The 21615-nt window shown below is 36.9% G+C and overlaps 2 protein-coding genes across 2 annotated transcripts; both read left to right on the plus strand.

Moving 5' to 3' along the window:
- Window positions 1-14396: 14396 nt before the first annotated feature.
- LOC107061832 (fibronectin-binding protein A-like) lies at window positions 14397-14954 on the plus strand. Its single transcript, XM_015311730.1, has one exon. The coding sequence runs from the start codon at window positions 14397-14399 to the stop codon at window positions 14952-14954; it is 558 nt and encodes a 185-aa protein (XP_015167216.1).
- Window positions 14955-14964: 10 nt separating this feature from the next.
- Window positions 14965-15357, plus strand: LOC107061833 (periaxin-like). Its single transcript, XM_015311731.1, has one exon. The coding sequence runs from the start codon at window positions 14965-14967 to the stop codon at window positions 15355-15357; it is 393 nt and encodes a 130-aa protein (XP_015167217.1).
- Window positions 15358-21615: the final 6258 nt, after the last annotated feature.

Below are 21615 nucleotides of genomic sequence, written 5' to 3' on the forward strand. Positions count from 1 at the left end.
GCGACCAAAAATTTAATTCCATAGCCACGTCGCGGAGACGATACAGAGTACTCTGCCTCGAAAATATTTATGCGACTAAAAATTAAATTATATATTTGCGTCGCGCCAGTTTGCCTTAGCTTGAATCTTTGCCCGTTCTTATGAACAACTATCATAACCTTCCCATATCATCGAGAGGTCCTACATTCCAAATCAAAATCTTGAATCCATAAATTCAAATTCAAGATAGAGTTAAGAGTCAAGTATTGAGAGTTCTTCAAGTCATTTCAAAAATCTTTTGCAATCGGTTTAAACTTGTTTTAAAGACTTAAGCCTTGAGATTGAGAAAGAGTAGAGCCAAGATCATTTTTTAATATGTTATATGGGAACTAATCTGTTGGTGAGCCTCATTGCATTCCAAAGGACTCCTTTATTTGCTTTCTAGTCTATCAGATGTTAGGATGATCGGGGGTGATGTTCCAACATCCCTCTTTATTTTAGAGGTTTCATAGACAGTTAGTAGTCTGATGTCTTTACATTGTCATTTCATATGTTAAGACTTGAGTTGCCATTTTGGCCAAGTTGAATGCTTACTTTTAAACATTCTAAGCTATTTGACTAAGTTATTTGAGTAAGTTCAGTTTTGAGACAGTTGAGTTATTTATCATGTGAATCTCTTTCTTAATGCTTATAGTCTTCCGCTGAGTTAAGTAAGCTAGGCCAAGGATTCGCGTGAGGCCATCAATAGTCTTCGAGTGCTAGCCACACCTAGGGTGTAGGCTCGGGGAGTGACAAAGTTGGTATCAGAGCCCAGAGTTCAAGAGTCCTAGGGAGTCTATGAAGTCATGTTAGTTATCGGTGTGAAGTGCACCACATCTATAATTAGAAGGTTGAAACACTTAGGAAATTATCTCACTTCTTTCACACTATTTTCGTGCTTTAGAGTTTAATCTTTAAAAAGTTTCTTCAAATTCGTGCTTACGCGTGTTTTCAGATAATCATGCCTCCACAAAGAGCTATTAGAGGTCTTCCTACAAGACGCAATGTTGAGGAACAAGAGTTACCCAATGCACCTGAAGTTCAACCTCAAGGAGAAGTCACCAATGATGAGTTCCATGAGGCTATCCGGATGTTAAGACAAGTTGTGACTAACCAGGTCGGGCAGTAAAGAGAAGCTCGACAAGAAGAGGCTGACACTTCAAGGATTCGTGAGTTCTTGAGGATGAATCCTCCAAGTTTCACTGGTTCAAGCATTACTTAGGATCCAGAGAACTTCATTGAGGAACTAAAAAGGGTATTCGATGTGATGCATGTTGCTGATACTAGGAGAGTTGAGCTAGCTGCATATCAACTGAAGAATGTTGTTAGGACTTGGTTTGATCAGTGGAAAGAGGATAGAGCTGAGGATGCACCACCTGCAAGCTGGGCCTGTTTTGAGGAAGTTTTCTTGGGACGTTTCTTTCCCCGAGAATTGAAAGAGGCTAAGGTACGGGAATTTCTTACACTTAAGAAGGATTCTCTAAGTATGCATGAGTATGGGTTGAAGTTCACCCAACTATCTCGTTATGCTCCGGAAATGGTTAAGGACATAACGGGTAGAATGAGTTTGTTTGTTGCTGAGTTGGCCCGTCTATCAAGTAAAGAGAGCAGGGCAGCGATGCTGATAGGTGACATGGACATATCAAGGTTGATGGTTTATGTGCAGCAGGTTGAGGAAGAGAAGCTGAGGGACAGGGAATAGTTCAGAAGTAAGAAAGCGAAGACAGGGAATGAGTCTGGGCAGCAGAAAGGTAATGTGAATCGTTCATCCTTTAAGCAAAAGCAAAAGGGACCTGCTCCATCATCTGCTAGTGCAAATGCACCCCGAAACAAAGGTGAGTATAATGGCCAGAACACTCGCAGAACATCAGAGCTAGACCGGCACAGTCTCAAGGTAGTGTGGCACAAGGAGGTAACTGGGCTCCTGCATGTACTAAGTGTGGTAGGATCCACCCAAGTAAGTGTCATGATGGCCAGACAGGTTGTTTCAAGTGTGGGCAAGAGGGTCACTTCATGAAGGAGTGTCCTAAGAACATGCAAGGTAGTGGAAATCAGGGCAATAGAGCCCAATCTTCATCAGTTGCTCCACCAGACAGGGCTGCACCTAGATGAGCTACTTCCGGTACTGGGGAGGAGAAAACCACCTCTATGCAATCACGAGTCGCCAAGAGCAAGAGAACTCTCCAGATGTTGTCACTGGTATGATCAAAGTCTTACTTTTGATGTTTATACTTTTGCTAGACCCAGGAGCAAGTTTGTCTTTTGTAACCTCTTATGTTGCAAATAAGTTTGTATCATGCAAACTTGCCGGAGTTGGAAATATAGTTCAACGAACTTTCCTACGGTATCTGGGAGCACACCTAAATCATCCTGAGCTAGGAGTTATGGTCGTTTGAAGTTGACCAGAAACCATACTTAACATAACCAAATTTCCAGATTTTCCATTCTTTCCTAAAATGACTGTTTCCAATTTTTAACTCTTCCTAGTTCTTTCAAATAGCGAGATCTAACAATATATCCCCCTTGGGAACATTCGTCCTCAAATGAGATTACTCTTACTAGGCTAAGGGTGTAACATCTAAAAATTAGCTCAAACACCCAATAATCAAATCTAACACATTAAGTATATCAATTAAAAAGTACTAAGAAAAGAATTAGTACCTTGGTCTGGAATTTCTCTGTATTCGAAGAGATGTGGATATCTCTTCTTCATATCTTCCTCAGCTTCCCAAGTAGCTTTCCCAATAAATTGGTTCCTCCAAAGAACTTTGACTGATGCTACCTCTTTTGTTCTCAACTTGCAAACTTGGCGATCTAGAATCTGAACATGAATCTCCTCATAAGACAAGCTATCCTTGATCCCAATATCTTCAGTTGGTATATTCAATGAAGGATCGTCCATGCACTTCTTTAACATGGAGATGTGAAATACCGAATAAACCGCTGCTAACTCTTGGGGTAGCTCTAACTCAAAAGCTACATTTCCAACCCTTTTTGATATCCGATCAGGACTAATATATCGGGGGCTAAGTTTCCCCTTCTTACCAAATCTCATAACACCCTTCATGGGTGAAACTTTCAAGTAAACCCAATCATCTACTTCGAACTCAAACTCCCTTCTCCTAACATCAATGTAGGATTTCTGACGACTCAGCGCCATTTTCAACCTCTCTTGAATGACTTTCATTTTCTCCATAGCTTGATGAACTAAGTCTGTTCCTATCAACCCAGCCTCACCAACTTCAAACCATCCAATAGGAGATCTGCATCTTCCCCCATAAAGAGTTATAAGGAGCCATTTGGATGCTAGAGTGGTAGCTATTGTTGTAAGAAAATTCAATAAGGAGTAAGTGATCATCCCAATTACCCTTGAAATCAATCACACAATCTACCTTGATACATCAAAACACCATCTCCCCTTTGTTCAAAAGCCATCACTTTTTCCTTATGAACACTTGCCTTTAATTCAAGTAATAAAGGATCTTGATCTTGCTTCTCTTTCACTTCTGACACTAATGATGATTCAGCCTCATTCATCACCACTCTTTCTCCTTATGTGGAATCCATTAGTGGAACTCCTAGTCGTGCAATTCTATCCACCTCGTTTGCTAACTCTTTCTTATCTTCCTCAAAATGGGCGGTACTACCCATAAACAACCTACTCAAGGCATCAGCAACAACATTAGCCTTACCTGGGTGATAGAGGATACTCATATCATAATTCTTGAGTAACTCTAACCACCTTCTATGTCTGAGATTAAGCTATTTCTTAATAAACACATACTGAAGACTCTTATTATCGGTGAACACATCCACATGCACACCATAAAGATAGTGGCACCATATTTTCAAAGCAAAAACTACGGCAGCCAATTCTAGATCTTGGGTTGGGTAGTTCTTCTCATGAACTTTCAACTGTCTAGAGGCATAAGCTATAACTTTGCCATTCTGCATTAACACACAACCGAAGCCAACTCTAGACACATTATAATACACAACAAAGCCTTGCGTACCTTCTAGTAAGGTCAATATTGGGGAAGTAGTCAACCTCTTTTACAATTCCTGAAAGCTTTTCTCACAAGCTTCAGACCATTGAAACTTCACTATTTTCTGAGTCAACTTGGTCAAAGGAGACGAAATAGATGAGAACCCATGTACGAACCTTCTATAAGAGCCAGTCAAACCCATGAAACTCCTAATATCATTTGGAGATGTGGTCTAGGCCAATTCTGCACTGCCTCAATTTTCTGAGTATCAACTTTAATTCCCTTTCCAGACATAATGTGGCCTAAGAATTCCACAGATTCAAGCCAAAACTCACACTTAGAGAACTTGGCATACAACTCTGTATCCTTTATAGTTTGGAGAACTATTATGAGGTGACTAGCATGATCTTCCTCACTCCTCGAATAGATTAGTATGTCATCAATGAACACGATAACAAACATATCTAAATAAGGCTTCAATACTCTATTCAAAAGGTCCATGAACATTGTAGGCGCATTAGATAAACCGAACGACATGACCAGAAATTCATAATGATCATAACGGATCATGAATGTTGTCTTTGAAATTTCACATTCCCTTACTCTTAACTGATGGTAGCTAGATCTAAATTTAATCTTAGACAAACAAGTAGCACCTTGAAGCTGATCGAAAAGATCATAAATTCTCGGAAGAGGATACTTATTCTTGATGGTAACCTTATTCAACTGGCGGTAATCTATACACATCCTAAGGGAACCATCTTTCTTTCTCACAAACAAGACCGGAGTGCCCCAAGGTGAGACTCTTGGTCGAATAAGCCCTTATCAAGGAGATCTTTCAACTGTTCTTTAAGCTTTTTCAACTCTGATGGTTCCATTCTATATGGCGGAATAGATATAGGATGAGTATCTAGAAGAATGTCTATATTGAAGTCTATTTCTCTCTCAAGAGGGACTCCGGGAAGATCATCAGGAATGACTTCTGGAAACGCTCTTACTACTGAAACTGACTGAATAGGAGGTATCTCAACACTAGAGTCATTAACTCGGACTAAGTGATAGACACACCCCTTAGAAACTAACTTTGTTGCCTTAAGGTATGAAATGAAACGTCCCTTAGGCACTGCTAAACTACTTTTCCACTCTAAGACTGAATCATTAGGAAACTGAAACTTGACAACTCGAGTTCTACAATATATTGATGCATAACAGACATGAAGCTAGTCCATACCTAAAATGACATCAAAATCTACCATATCTAACTCAACTAAGTCAGCCATGGTACTCTTGTGATTGATGGAAAATTGTACAATCACGATAGACTCCCTTTGCTAGAATAGACTCACCAACAGGTGTAGAAACACTGAAGGGCTCACTAAGTTACTCAGGAAGAACATTAAAATTCATCGCAACATACGTAGTTACAAAGGATAACTCGCTCCTGGATCTAGCAAAGCAAAAGCATCGAAATTAAATACTTAGATCATACCAGTGACAACATCTGGCGAATCCTCTTGCTCTTGGTGACTAGCGATGGCATAAAGACGGTTTGTCCTCTGCCTGCCCCTAAAGTAGCTCCTCTAGATACAACACTGTCTAGTGGGGCAACTCAAGAAGGCTGGTCTTTATTGCCCACATTACCATTACCTTGCTTGTTCTTTGGACACTCTCGCATAAAATGACCATTCTGGCCACACTAGAAACATCTAGTGTAGCCATCATGACACATCCCTGAGTGGTTCCTACCACACTTAGCACATGCGGGAACCTTAGTACCCCTTTGTTCAATACTACCATGCGACTGTGCAGGTCTAGCTCCGAAATTTTGGGAATTCTGACTATTGTACTCACATTTGTTTCTTGGAGCAGGTGCACTAATAGATAATGTAGCAGGTCCTTTCTACTTATGTTGGAAAGAATACCGGTTCGCCTTACTCTTTTGCTGCCCAGATTCATTCCCTGATGTCTTAACTCTCGTGTTCTTAAACTTTTCCCTATCCCTTAGCTTGTCCTCCTCAACTTGTTGCACATGGATCATCAGCCTTGCTATGCCCATGTCACCTATCAGTATGGCTGCCTTATTGTCCTTATTTGACAGATGACGCAACCTAACAACGAATAAATTCATCATACTCCTCATATCAGCAACCATCTTTTTTTTTCTCTTAGCTCACGGGGAAAGAAGTGCCCCATGGAAGCACTCTCAAAAATAGTCTAACTCACAATCGGTTACGCGCAAGCACGAGTTAGAAAGAAACTGTACAGAGATGAACTATATCGCACGAAATGAGTACGAACAAAGTGAAGGAAATTCCTAAATGTTGCAGCCTCCTAATTATAGATGTGGTGCGCTTCACACTGATAACTAGGACTCTACAGACACGGCTTCATAGACTCCCTAGAACTCTTGAACTCTATGTTCTGATACCAAGTTTGTCACTCCCCGAGTCTACACCCTGGGTGGGACTGGCACTCGAGAACCATTATTGGCCCCAAGCGAACCCTTGGCCTGGCTTAATTACTCAACGAAAGATTTAAGCATTAACAGAAGAACTCAAATTCATGCAAGACAACTCAACTATCTCAAACTAAACTCCTAATGTTTTAGAAATAAACATTTAACTTAGCCAAAGTGGCAACTCAAAACTAAACATAAGTCAATAACAAGATAAAGACAAATGCACTAATTGATTGTCTATCTATGAAGCCTCTAATAACTGAGATGGATGTCGGGATAAGACCCACGACATCCTCAAGAACTAAATATTGAAAAGCAATAAAAAGGGATCCTTCTGAAGCAAGGAGGCTCACCAATAAACTTTGGAGCTCAACTAGAATCAACGATGAGCTGGATGCTGATCCTGGTCACTTGTGTCTGCATCATAAAAAGATGCAGGCCAAATGGCATCAGTATATTGAATGTACGAGTATGCGAGGTGAAATACTAAGCATAACATAAGCTCAAAAGGAATCTGAAAGAAACACTTACCTGGGAATTACTCAACTCATGAATAACTTAACTCAATATAAAGCAACAATACACATGCAATATATATAGAGCTTTTAAAACAGTAGAAAACATCTTAGTTCGTTAAACAAAATGCAATAACAAACTCAACTTTACTCATATAATAAAGTAATATAGTTTATGTGGGAGATTCTCTAACTGACAACCACCACTATGAGCCTAAGTGGTGATGCAGCGTCTTGCCCACGCTGCCAGAACTATTCTATACTCTGCCATCATATAGAACACCTTAACTAAGTGGATCCACTAGTCTATGCTAAAAATCACTTAAGAAGTCATCTAAAAAGTATGATCCTTCACTACCCATGATAGCTACATGGTTTATAGAGACGTGAGTTATCTAAACTCAAACTCGTCCCCATATTTGTGCTCAATACTACTCCCAAAATACTTAGCTCCTATGTTTAAAAACATAACTTCTTTCTTTGGTTTGATATAATTACTCAAAACTTAGCTTAAAAGCTCTATTGGAATCGATGTTCCCTTTCTTGCTCAAATGTGAAAACATTTACTCTTTAACTGAAAACTAGCTCAAAGTCTCTTTTGGAAGTCAAGGTTTCCTTTCTTCTTTAAATGTGAAAACATTTTACTCTTTGGTAATACATAGTCCGGAGATACTCTTTTGAAGAAATGAACTTCAACCTTTACTCTTTACTCAACTCAAAACTCAAGTCTTAAAACAAAGTTAAAACATTTGTAAAAGACTTTTGGAAGACTCTATGAACTTCTCTTGACTTGGCTCTTAATTTCTCTTGACTTGACTCTTAACTTCTCTTGACTTGACTCTTAACTTTCCTTGAATTGAATTATGGATTCAAGGATTGTGATCTGTGATAGGAACGATATCATGATGTTTACGAGTGTTTTTAGATAGTTAAACATGAGAAAAGATCAAGAAATCACTGTCTGGATTCCAGACCGCGACGCGGAGATGTATTTAAATTTTTGGTCGCGAAAATACATTTTGAGGCAGAACTATCCGTGACCGCTCCACGACGCGAAGGAAATTTTCCCAAATCTGGGGAGCAGGTCCGCGACGTGGAGCTAGTGCCCAGATTCGCCCGACTATTTTCCTTCTTCGTTTTCCAGCACCAATTCGCCTAAACTCGGTTCTTTTTCCCAAATTGTTTTTAGATTCAGATACCCAGCAAATGTACCTAAGAACATAACTCCAAACAACTCTATAATTCGATGTAATGATCTCAGAAACTTCAAAAATCTCAACCCAATTCAAGAGACGACATCAAATTCAAGAATACATGTCAAGAACATCAAACTTCCAAACTCTTTTAGGACGAATTCACGCTGAAATAACATGTTTGGCATGTGGGTGAACAAACTCAACGTTATGAAAGCCTCACATACCTCGTAGGGATTAAACCTTGGCGAAATCCACACGAAAGTCTCCAAGAACTCGACAAACAATGAACTTTTCTTCCCCTTTCTCCTCTTTTCTGTTTTCTCCATGCCCTAGCGTATTTTGGTAAAAGTGTAAACTGATATAATTCTAATTAGACCCTAACTTAATTACCAAAAATGAAATAAAATAATTGGGCAAGGAAAAGATCAAACTACCCTTTCAAAATCCGGATTGGACTTTCCTTATCCAAACAACCCAACTTCCAATGAGCATATCTCACTCATACGAACTCGGAATCATGCAAACTTGGCGGCGGTGGAAAGATAATTCAACGATATTTCCTATGGTATCTGGGAGCACACCTAAATCATCCTGAACTATGAGTTAAGGTCATTTGAAGTTGACAAAAAACCATACTTAACATAACTTGCCAAATTTCCAGATTTTTCCATTCTTTCCTAAAATGACTATTTCCAATTTTTAACTCTTCCTAGTTCTTTCAAATAGCGAGATGTTACAAATAAGGAGGAGTAGTTTCATGAATTATTCTCAATGATCTAACAAAATAATTAAACTCATTTGACTCATATTTGTGGCCTCTATCACTTCTAATTCTTTTTATTTTTCTTCCAAACTGATTTTCAACTTCATGGAGATAAACATTAAAGTTTTCAAAAGCATCACTTTTATTTTTTATCAAGTAAACATATGTAAACTTAGAAAAATCATCAATGAAAGTGATAAAATATCTATTACCTCCACGAGTTAAAATTCCACCAAGTTCACAAATATCAGTATGAACTAATTCTAACAAATCAGTTTTTCTTTCAACTTGAATCTTAGTGATTTTGGCTTTACTACAAGCCTCATGCTTTTCAAAATTCTTTTTTATCATTGAAATTAATCCTAAACTATTCATGATTCCAACATAACGATCATTAATATGACACAAACGAGCATGCCAAAAATTGGTAGAAGAAAGCATGTAAACAGAAGTAGAAGTTTTATTCATTTCAACATTCAATTTGAACATTAGTAGAAGAAAGCATACAAACAGAAGTAGAAACTTTATTTATTTCAACATTCAGTTTGAACATCCCATCACACATACCCCTTTCCCACAAAAATACCCTTCTTCACTATTACATATTGATCAGATTCAATAATCTGTTTAAAGCCTGCTTTATTAAGAAGAAAACTAGACTATCATTTTTTTCTCATGGAAGGAGTATAAAGTACATCTTTCAAAGTTTACCCTTCCAGAAGTAAAACACAATTTGACATCTCCCGTTCCAAGCACTTGAGTTGTGCGTGAATCACCAAGCCTGATGGTTTTGGGATCCTAAAAATGAGTAAATTTTTTAAACCAATTTTTGTCATAACAGACATAACGATTTGCACCAAAATCAGTCCACCATCCATCAACACTTTCAACCATGTTTATATCGGTAATCACCATCACAAAAGGTTCTTCGGTAACGTTTGTCTGAGGTGTAGGACCATGTTTCTGGAATTTTCAAAATTGAGCAATATGCCCACTCTTGCCACAAACAAAACACGGTCCCTTATCTTGAACTTGTTAATTTTGTGCTTGGTTATTTTTACCATTATTTTTCTTGGATTCTTTCTTCTTAGGCTTCAAAGAAGTATTTTTGTGAGATTCAGGAGTAGCATTATTTGAAGTAATTAAATTTACCTTCGTTGTGATGTTACTCTCTTCTTATTGTAAAAGTGCATTTTGTCCTCTTACCTCCTCTTCCATACGGATTTTCATTATCAATGTTTCAAGAGAGGTTTTCCTTTTGTTTGTGGCGCGTAGTTTTTTAAAATTCCTTCCAAGAAGGTGGAAGTTTATCTACTATGCGACAAATAATAAGGTTATCTCCAATTTTGACCTCCTCGGACTTGAACTCTCCAACAATCATTATAAAGTCTTGAGCTTGGTCTACCACTGATTTGTTGTCCACCATTTGGAAATGAAAAAAATCTAGTAGCTGCATATTTTTTGCTCCAACCTCTTCGGTATCATATTAATCATAAAAATTATCAAATAGACAATTAAGAATATAATATCGACACTTGTAGGAATCACCATCATACGTTTCCACTTTTTTTGGATGAGAAATAGTTTCATCATCATTCATAGAGGTGATGACAACTTTATTAGGATTCTTCTCAGTTAACACATAAGAGACATTGAGAAGACTTAAGTAGAAAAGTACTTTACCCTTCCCTCTCTTGAAATGAATACTATTGAACCGAAATGGCTTGTTAAGATCTCCCATCTTGACATCCGCGATTTTTTCAATTGTAGTCATTATGAATCTCCTTAAAATTGTTAGTGAAAAATTACAAGATAACAAAATTACAGGATTACAATCGAAAATAAAGTGAAGAAATTAAAAATTCTTCAGCCTGAGGTGCGGATATTTCGCTCTCTTTAAGGAGATTCAAGTCCACTACAATAAATGTTTTTCACCGGTCAAGCAGTAGTCCTTCTTGACTTGTCCCCTCTAGGATACAACAGTCTAATCACAAAGTGTAACTCAACAAACTCTGGACAAGAGTTGAGTCCAAAGCTCCACAAAAAGAACACCTCTCTCCAACTAATAAGAACTCTCTCTTTTGACTAACTTTTATCCACTCTATATTTTCTTGTATGCACCAAACCAAATGAAAACCACCACTATTTATACTTGTACTAATGCATATTAAATTATAATATATCATCTTGTTTACCAAAAAAACAAGTCTTCCTAGCAATGAATAGGAAAGATAATGGGGTAGTAAAATAGTAGAAGATAAATGGCCTAGGAGAAGTGGCGGAGCCAGAATTTTCAATAAGGGGGTTCAAAATTTGTAGAAATAGACACACGAAATAGCCAAAAAGGGGTTTGACATCTACTATATATACATAAAAAATTATTTCAACCATATATAATTAAATAATATAATTTTTTGTCGGATGGGGTTCAACGAACCCCCTTAGTACAAGGTGGCTCCGCCCCTGCCTAGGAATTACATATGTTACAAGGTATAATGGAGGAACAAAGAATGAGATAATGGAAAAATAATATGAAGAAGTAATGGCCAAGATGCCACTACCGATGCTGCAAGAAAAGGGTCATTACATCAGCACTTACTCCAAATGGGGTAATGCTCCAAATAAATGTCCAACGGTTAAGACAAAAGAATTATCACCAACCGACAACTTACAGCAAAGACAACACCTTGACTCCACAATTTTAAACAAATTAATATACAAAAATATTAATATTAAAATGCTGACCAACACAAAGAAGATTTGGAGCACCTCTATTGGTATAAAGAAGGATACAATTTATGTATTTACATTGACCGATAGTGTTATTTAACCAAAGGGTGTGGCCTAATGGTTAATGAAGTTGGTAGATACCTTGGAGACCAAGGGTCAAATTCCAAGATGGAAAAAGCTAGGTGATCTCTTCCAATCTGCCTATGCCTTGGTGTGCTAAGTTATCCGGTGCCTGTGTAAGTGGGAGGTAGCAGGTATCCCTGGAATAGTCAAGTGGGAGCAAGCTAGTTCAAAATTATTGTTTTAGAAAAAAAGAACTGATATTATTATCAAGGTAAATTGATACTCGTAAGAAGGTTAATCTATGTAGCAGGTATCCCTGGAATAGATATGCTAGCTCTGTTTGTCCCTTTAGTTTAGCGGGCTGAATTTTATTCAGGCCGCAATATGTCAGGGCCTCTAGGCCCTACTAAATAATATTGAAATTCTTAGAGTCATAACCTAAAAGACGTTCTGTTGTTGAACTCGAATCTGCTTGTTCTCTCTTTTGCCACTTTTGCTTTCTGTGCCATAAGTAGGTATTGGACTTCTCCATGACATGTTTTTTCATCAGTCTCAACTCCTTTGTGTATCCCACTTTGCAATATTTTAACAAGTTACCACCATATTTAAGAGGTTTTGTTCAAATTCATATAACTTCGTGTATTGATCAGGAACAATCAAATGTCAGTTTAGAGTTTTAGAAAGGTAAACAATTAATAAGCTAACAATTTTTTTAATTAATTAGAACAATGAAAGAAATTAGCGTAACTAGTGAAAACTAGAAGTACGAAAATGCTACTTATCATGGAACCACGATCAGGCTGAGTTATTAATTTTTATATTGTATGAAATTAATATACAATGATAAATGTATTTACAGTAACATATATATAGTTATTTATGTATTTCTTAATACATATACGACACCCAGGGCCGGCCCTTGCCTATAAAATTTTAGGCATTCTCAAATTTTTATAAATAAAAAATTATGTATCTTAACCCCATTCAAATAGAAGAAATTAAGGAAACATTGTTTTGGATTCTTACATTTTCTTCGTTAACACTCACATTATTTATCCTTTGTAACTCTTTTTGCACTCTATTTCTTCAAATCTTTGATAGTTAGAGTAAATACACTTTCAAAAATATGAATCAATAGTCGAAAAGTGTTGAACAAAGTGCATTACAAATTCTTTTTTTTAATTTATTTGTTAATTTTCATATTAAAGTAGGTATACCAAGTTATCAAACTTTTTTTGAATTCAGATTCTATGATTCTAACTCTTATCTTTAAAGTTTATCAACTTATTACTTATAAAATTGTGTTAATAATTTATATAATAATTGTCTCAATAAAAGGATGTTTTTCAATGCTGAATTGATAAAAATCTTACTTAAAACTAATAATTAAAAAAAAGTAGTTTGAAAAATACATTTATATAAAAGATATTAAGTAGTAATTTACATCTAGAAATTTAGAAAAATAAATAGATATAGATAAAATTTATATAGATTTTAGGCCTCTAATAAAAATTTTGCTTTAGGCCACAAATTATGTTGAGCCGCCCTTGACTACACCTAGGCTACTGGTTTCTATGAATCCATACATTATATATAGTAAGATTACTACACTCAATATGTGATGTGTGTCAAAAATATTGAACTTAGTTGGACGCATCAATTATAAGCTGCCTATGGTGTACCTACTTATATCCACCATATTTTACCCCCAAAATATTTCAATCACTAGAAATAGTTTTACGTGTTTTTTTTTTTTATTTAAAAAAAAACAGAAGCATATTTCTCTAATACATAAGATATTGGTCGGGTATAAGATAATGACTCTTTTTAAATTTAGTTTTATTGTAGGATTCATATTAATTAATAAACATATGTTCTTAATTAATATGATGAAAAAATAATTGATTTACAATTTTTTCAAATTAATATATTTCAATTGAATTGATCATAAAAATTAAAAGTATGAAGTTTCTACAAACATCGTGAAATGAATGTTTGATAAAAAGATAAATATATAAATAAAATGTCATAAATTATTAAAATATTTGACAAAAAAGATAATTTATCAAATCTAATTAAAAAATGACTTGCAACGTATATTACTAAAACAAATGAAACTGAGAATATAACATAAGTTATAAATTTAAAATAAAAAAAATTTAACATAATACTCTTATCGCAAATTTCAACATAGCATACATAAATATGATTTTTAAAAAAAACACCTAAGTCTATAAGCTTACTTAACAATAAATTCTATTTTAATTTAAAAATTAGAATACTAATAAAATTATGCTAATGAGAAAATAAGCATGGCATAAAGAAATAGATAATAAGAAAAAATTGCATAGAATCACGTAGTAAGGTTGAGAATGAGAAGAAAATGAACTATAATAACATAAATAAAAAATAAAATTTTAGAATAATAAAAATAAAAAAAGAACTTAAAATAATAGAAATAAAAAAATTAAAATTTAGGTCATCTACATTTGACCAGACAATAAGCTAATTAGTTTAATGAGTTATTCAACTACTCAGGTCCCTGTCTAACAAACAAAATCCTACAAGTCCTTGTTGCATGCATTCTTAAAAACCTATATAAACCCAATCCCACATCCACTCTTATATATACACATTATTCTTTAATCTTCTAAGATTTGCAGATAAATGGCTCAGCGTTATTACTTATCTTCTCTTTTACTACTTGCATTTCTCAATTTATTCTTCATTTATTGCAACATAACTGGAGCAACTGCACGACACCTTCTAGAGACGCCCCTCTCTGAGATACCTAAACCAGAACTCCCCAAAGTGCCAGCGTTGCCAAAGCCTGAAATCCCAACTGTGCCGAAACTTGCTGAGCTTCCAACCATATCAAAGCCTGAGATCCCCGCTGTTCCAAAGCCTGAGCTACCAACTTTCCCGAAGCCCCAGTTACCAACTTTGCCAAAGCCTAATATGCCTGAGATTCCCACAATGCCAAAACTAGAGTTTCCTCCCTTGAAAATGTCAAAAATCCCAGCAGTTCCAAAGACTGAGGTTCCTCCGGCTATGAAAAAGCCTGATGTTCCAACTTTACCAAAGCTCGAGCTACCGAGTGTGCCAAAAGCCAGAAATTCCAGAACTACCAAAGCCAAAGGTCCCAAAACTTCCAAATCCAGAAGTACCAAAGCCAAATGTCCCCGAACTTCCAAAGCTAAAAGTCCCAACAATGCCAAAGCCTGAAGTAAAAACTATGCCAAAGCTAGAAATCCCAGAATTACCAAGGCCAAAAGTCCCAGAGCTTCCAAAGATAAAAGTCCCAACAATGCCAAAGCCTGAAGTAACAACTATGCCAAAGCTAGAAATCCCAGAATTACCAAGGCCAAAAGTCCCAGAACTTTCGAAGCCAGAAGTACCAACTATCCCAAAGCCTGAAATCTCAGAACTACCAAAGCCAAAAGTCCCAGAACTTCCGAAGCTAGAAGTACCAACTATCCCAAAGCCTAAAATTCCAGAACTACCAAAGCCAAAAGTCCCAGAACTTCCAAAGCTAAAAGTTCCAACAATGCCAAAGCCTGAAATCCCAGAACTGCCTAAACCAACTTTTCCTTCACTTTCTCCACCATACAAACCCGCTACTCCTTGAGTATATTATATGCTACTTTCACTCTATAATAAAGTAGCAAACTGATGTTTTGAGATTTCCATCTCAGTCTATGAAATTTGCCACCTGAGTTGTGTCATGGAGATAGCATTGGATACTTTCTGATAGGAGTAGAAATTTTAATTCTTTTATAGTAGTTTTTGAATTGGATGTACCGAGTTTGTCGTGTTATTATAATATATGAGTGTTTTATGTATTTCTATATAGACAGTATTGATAAATCCATGAATGGAGATTAAGCCTTGGAGAATTCACAGAGCATTTGAGAGAAGAAGAAGGAAGAAGATTGTATTAATGTCTTGATTCAGTGAATTTGTACATACATGCTTATATATACTACTCTTACTATGAATGAATACAAATATCCCTAACAAACTTTGTAACTAACTATTGTCATGTCATCAGCTAGTAACTAACTCTTGGAATCTTCTAACTAACATAAGCTTTGTTATTTCTGCATTTGCTAACACTCCCCCTCAAGCTTATGGTTCAAATATATTTTTCATTCCAAGATTGCTTAGTAGTAGATGGTGTTGTCCTTGTCCAAGACTCTTTGTGAGTAGATCAGCAAGTTGATGATTTGGTGTTAATATATTCTGTCTCTAGTACTCCTCGACAAATTCTTTCTCTTACAAAGTGACAGTCTATGTCTATGTGTTTTGTACGCTCATGGAAGATAGGATTAGCTGCTATTTGTATTGCTGCTTTGCTATCACATACCATTTTTACTGGTACTGTTATATTGACTCCCAACTCTTTGTATAAGCCTATCAACCAGGTTATTTCAGCTGCACATGTGACCATGCTCCTGAATTCTGCCTCAGCTGAGCTTCTTGACACAGTCCCTTGCTTCTTAGACTTCCATGATATTAATCCTCCTCCAAACTTCACTAAATACCCTGTAACTGATTTTCTTGTTTCAAGACATTCCCCCCAGTCAGAGTCACAGTAAGCTGTTAGCTGTGTAGTTTGTTCTGCTGGCATTAGTAATCCTAGACCAGGTGTTTCTTTGATGTATTCTACTGCTCTTAATCCTGCCTCCATATGTGACTCCTTAGGACAATGCATGAACTGGCTAAGAACTTGTGCAGTAAAAGCAAGATCCGGCCTAGTCATAGTCAGATAGAGAAGCTTTCCTACCAACTTTTGATACATTTCAGGACTAGCAAGTGGTTTATCATGGTCAGGACTTGAACCATTCACATGCTCATCATATTGAATTGATGTGAGTCTTTTGTTCAGCTCCAAAGGTGTATGAACTGGCTTTGCTCCTCCTAGTCCAGTTTCAGACAGCAGCTCCAAAGCATATTTCCTCTGTGTCATTAGGATGCCCTTGTCTGATCTAGAAAACTCAATGCCTAAGAAGAATTTTAATTCCCCTAGGTCCTTCATTTTGAACTTCTTTTAAATTTCCTGTCTTGTATTACATAGGAGCTGGTGGTTGCTTCCAGTGACTAGAATATCATCTACATACACCAATATCACCACAATATCATCCCCACTTTGCTTTGTGAATAGAGAGTAGTCATAATGACTTTGTTTGAACCCCATCTAGACTAGTGCATCAGTTAACTTCATGTTCCATTGTGGAGGTGCTTGTTTCAAGCCATACAATGACTTGTGGAGTTTGCAGACCTTGTGACGCTCCCCCTGTCTAGCAAAACCATAGGGAATGTCCATGTAGACCTCTTCATGCAAATCACCATTCAAGAAAGCATTGTGGACATCCATCTGATATATAAACCATCATTTGGAAGCAACCAAAGCAACCACAGACCGGACAGTCACCATCTTTGCCATAGGACTAAAAGTCTCACCATAATCAAGCCCTTCTTGTTGACTAAAATCTCGAGCCACAAGTCTGGCCTTGTACATTTTAACCTCCCCAGAAGCTAAGTACTTAATTTTATATATCCATTTGCAGCTAATAGGCCTCTTGCCAGGTGGTAGATCCACTATGCTCCAAGTCTGATTGCTTTCCAGAGCATCAATTTCTGCTTGCATAGCCTGTCTCCATTTAGGATTAGTAGCAGCATCCTTAAATGAGCTAGGTTCAGAAACAGCTGAGTAAGCACTCAAGGCCATTCTATATGTCGAAGAGTAATTATAGAACAGGTGATCTGCTAGTGAATAAGAACATGCAGTAGATTTAGGCTTAGAAAAAAAGTCATGCAGCCATAGAGGGGGCTTGGTGGACCTGGATTACCTTCTAGGAAGCACCTCAGGAGCTGGAGAAAGCACTGCAGGAACTGGAGGAAGCACCTCAGTAGCTGGAGGGAGCACACCAGTAGACTCAGGTGAGGCTATTCTAGCACAATCAACAGAGGAAGAAGGTGAAGAGGAAACCACTGGAGGTGGGACAGGAGAGACATAGTCCATAATTGGAAACATAGCATTAGGTGAGGCTTGGAGATGTCTGTAAGGAAACAAATCTTCTTGAAACACCACATGCCTATTTACAGAGAACATTTGTGCATGAATATCATAAAGAATATAGCCCTTTTGTGTGGAGGAGTATCCCAGAAACACAGTAGGAACATCTCTTGCAGAAAACTTATCAGGTTTCTGAGGACTTGCAGCATAACACAAACACCCAAACACCTTGAGATGAGCCAAATCTGGAGGATGCTTGTACAATTTTTCAAAGGAGGATTTGTAGCCTAGTAATTTTGTAGGGATTCTGTTTAAAATATAAACAGCAGAGAGAACACATTCCCCCTAGAATCTCAAAGGTATAGAAGCTTGAAACCGTAAAGCTCTGGCCATATCAAGAATGGTTCTGTGCTTTCTTTCAGCAACCCCATTTTGCTGTGGGGTATACACACAAGTAGTCTGATGTAGAATGCCCATGTTACTCAATAGAGTTTGAAACTCAGTGCTGAGAAACTCACAGCCATTATCAGACCTGAATGTTTTAACACTTATGGAAAATAAGTTTTGAACTCTTGTAAGAAAATTTTGTATAACAACTATTGAATCAGCTTTTGAAGCAATCAAAAAAACCCATGTATATCTGCTGAAGTCATCTACAATAGTAACAAAATACTTCTTTCCATTGTGAGTAGGAACTTTATAAGGTCCCCACAGATCACAATGAATCAATTCAAATACAGCAGTAGTGTTATGAACACTTAAAGGGAATGGAAGTTTAGATTGTTTAGCTACAGGGCACACAGTGCAATGAGAACAATCTGTGAAGTTTAGGGATTTGAGAGACTCATGCCTCCTTATTACATCAATCAGAGCATGTCCTAACCTCCTATGCCAAACATCACTAGAAACAGACTGATCAGATACATGAGATACACTAGTAGTGTGAACTAACTGCTGTGAACTAGACTTGTGACTTGATTCTTCATGAAGAATGTAAAGGCCATGCTTTTCTTTACCAATCCCCTTCACCTGACCAGTGGAGAGGTCCTGGAAAATGCAAAAATCAGGAAAGAATGCTACCATACAATGTAATTCTTTGGTGAGTTTTGAAACTGACAACAAGTTGCATTTGAACTCAGGGATAAAGAGAACATTAGATATGGAGTTGTTTGTGAATACATAAGACCTTCCAACATGAGATACTGATGCATTTTTTCCATTTGGTAGGTGTACTTTATTATCTGTATGAGAATGTGTCTTCGTTGCTTTGTCAACAAGGTCCATGTTAGATGTAATATGATGAGAGGCTCCTGTATCAATAATCCATTTACTGCTACACCTACTACTACAAGATAAAGTTGTAAGAGAGCTACCTGCATTTGCAACAGTTGCAATGTTTGCAGAAGACTCTCCTACCTTGTCTCCTCCAGACTTTGTGAGTAGTTGTAATATCTGTTGGTATTGATCTGAAGTGAAGAATGCACCACTATTTGATCCTGCACCAACTCCTGATTGACATGAGTTATTTCCACTCTCTTCTGAAGCAGTAGCTTGATTAGCATACACATTTGGCTTCCTTTTAGATTTGAAATTTGTAGGATATCCAACAATCTTATAGCACTGTTCCCTAGAATGACCTTTGCACCCACAATGTTCACACACAAGCAATGACTTCCTGGCTTTGTAGCTTCCTCCAGAACTACTGGCACCACTGCTATATCCACCACCAGATCCTCTTGAATATGAACCACCTGCTCCACTTGGAAAGGAGTTTTTAGATGTAACTGTTCCACCACTGTAGGTGTTGCTTCTATGAGTAAACATTGTTGTTCCTTCTATCACCCCTGAGCTATTAGAAGCAGAACTAGCTAGATTTATCTGACTCTCTTGGTCAATAATAAGGGCATAAGCCTTGTTAAGTGTTGGCATTGGACTCATCATGAGAATCTGACTTCTAGGAGTTGAGTAGGACTCATTTAGTCCCATAAGGAACTGTAAGAGTCTTTGATAGTCACAGTGTTCACCAAATTTCTTTGACTCTGGACAGGGACAACTAGGACAAGGCATAAGAGCATCGTACTCGTCCCACAGATCTCTTATCCTAGAATGATAGTCAGCAACAGACATAGTTCCCTGCACAAGTGTGTGAATCTCTCTATGCAATTGAAAAATTCTAGATCCATTTACTGTATCAAACCTCTCTCTCAGATCTAGCCACACTTTTCGTGCATCTGAAGCATATACTACAGAGCTTAGGAGTCCTGGTCATACAACATTCATAATCTAGCTTAATACTACAGCATTGCACTTTTCCCACTGATCAAACAGAATTAGGTTCAAACATGGACTTAGGAAATCGCCCATCTACAAAGCCTAGCTTCTTTTCCCTACCAATCCAATCCTAAAAGACCTACTCCACAAAGCATAGTTTTCTGAACCAGTTAACTGCAGAGAGATCAGAGAACTACCTGGAGTATCAGTGTGTTGAAGAAATAACGGATGATTGTGATCAATTACTGGGAATACAACTTGAGTTGAAGTTCCATTTCCATTTCCAGTGCTTGTCTCCTCAGATGCACTTCTATTCGCCATTGTAGTTGAACTTTACTTTTGATGCTTTCTTTCTATTCACCTTTGAACAGTGGTGAATCTGAGCACCTTTTGTTTAGCTACTTGTTGTTTAATCCTTTACGATCGTGGGCTTTGATACCATGATAACTCTATGAATGGAGATTAAGCCTTGGAGAATTCACAGAGCATTTGAGAGAAGAAGAAGGAAGAAGATTGTATTAATGTCTTGATTCAGTGAGTCTATACATACATGCTTATATATACTACTCTTACTATGAATGAATACAAAATATCCCTAACAAACTTCATAACTAACTATTGCCATGTCATCAGCTAGTAACTAACTCTTGGAATCTTCTAACTAACATAAGCTTTGTTATTTCTGCATTTGCTAACAAGTATAATAAAGCTTTGATATATGTAACTTCGGTTTAGTTCCTATCCTTGACCGTCTCTATTTGTCCATTCTTTCCCTCACAGTTTTTCCTTCCTAATTTATAGTAACCAATTTCTTCCATTACATTTCAAGAGTATGGAATAAAGGATGAATTAGTATATTTAAGTGGCACAAAACGGAGTGGAGCTAACATTTTTATTGTAGAACCAAACTGGTGATTTAACTAATATGTTTTTTGTTTCATTCATCCTAATGCACATTAAATGGATTCAATTTCCTCTGCTTCACCTTCTCCAAAAGAATGATAAGGACAATTTATGCTTCATGCATGATCAGTTAGCTGGTGCAACTACACGAGCCGCTTTCTATAGACATCATTCCCTGAGATCCCTACACCAGAATCCCCGAATATTCCAGCCTTACCAAAGCCTGAAATACCAATACCTTAAGTATTAACTATACCAAACCTAAAATTTCAGCGTTCCAAAGCTATATGTATCCGTGGCGTAAGCAAAATAATTTGTAAGTGTGTCCATATTTAAAGGAACAAATATTGTAGCGACATTATATTAAAAATATTAGTTTATTACTATAAGTTTCGTCGGCGAGTTCTCATTTTTTAAAATGTATTCATAACAGTATACATATTTTTTAGTCATAATAATCTCGTTAGAAATAGTCGTATAAGGTAAAAACACCAAACAACCACTTAAGAACTCTTTATTCATTTGATTTCACTTATCAATCTTAATCAACTTCATCACGGAAAAAGCAATACGCCAAGTCTCAAGTAATTTGATAGTGATACTTAAAGTATTACCTATAAAAGATTGCAGTAATTATGTACACACCAGAATGAAGATTTGAGGTAAAAAAGTGAAAACTTCTTCTCTTTTCAA

Source organism: Solanum tuberosum, unplaced genomic scaffold, assembly GCF_000226075.1.
Source record: "Solanum tuberosum cultivar DM 1-3 516 R44 unplaced genomic scaffold, SolTub_3.0 scf00171, whole genome shotgun sequence".
Taxonomy (NCBI): domain Eukaryota; kingdom Viridiplantae; phylum Streptophyta; class Magnoliopsida; order Solanales; family Solanaceae; genus Solanum; species Solanum tuberosum.

Coding starts and splice junctions, on each gene's coding strand:
- LOC107061833 (XM_015311731.1), top strand. CDS start 14,965: ATGCCAAAGCTAGAAATCCCAGAATTACCAAGGCCAAAAGTCCCAGAG.
- LOC107061832 (XM_015311730.1), top strand. CDS start 14,397: ATGGCTCAGCGTTATTACTTATCTTCTCTTTTACTACTTGCATTTCTC.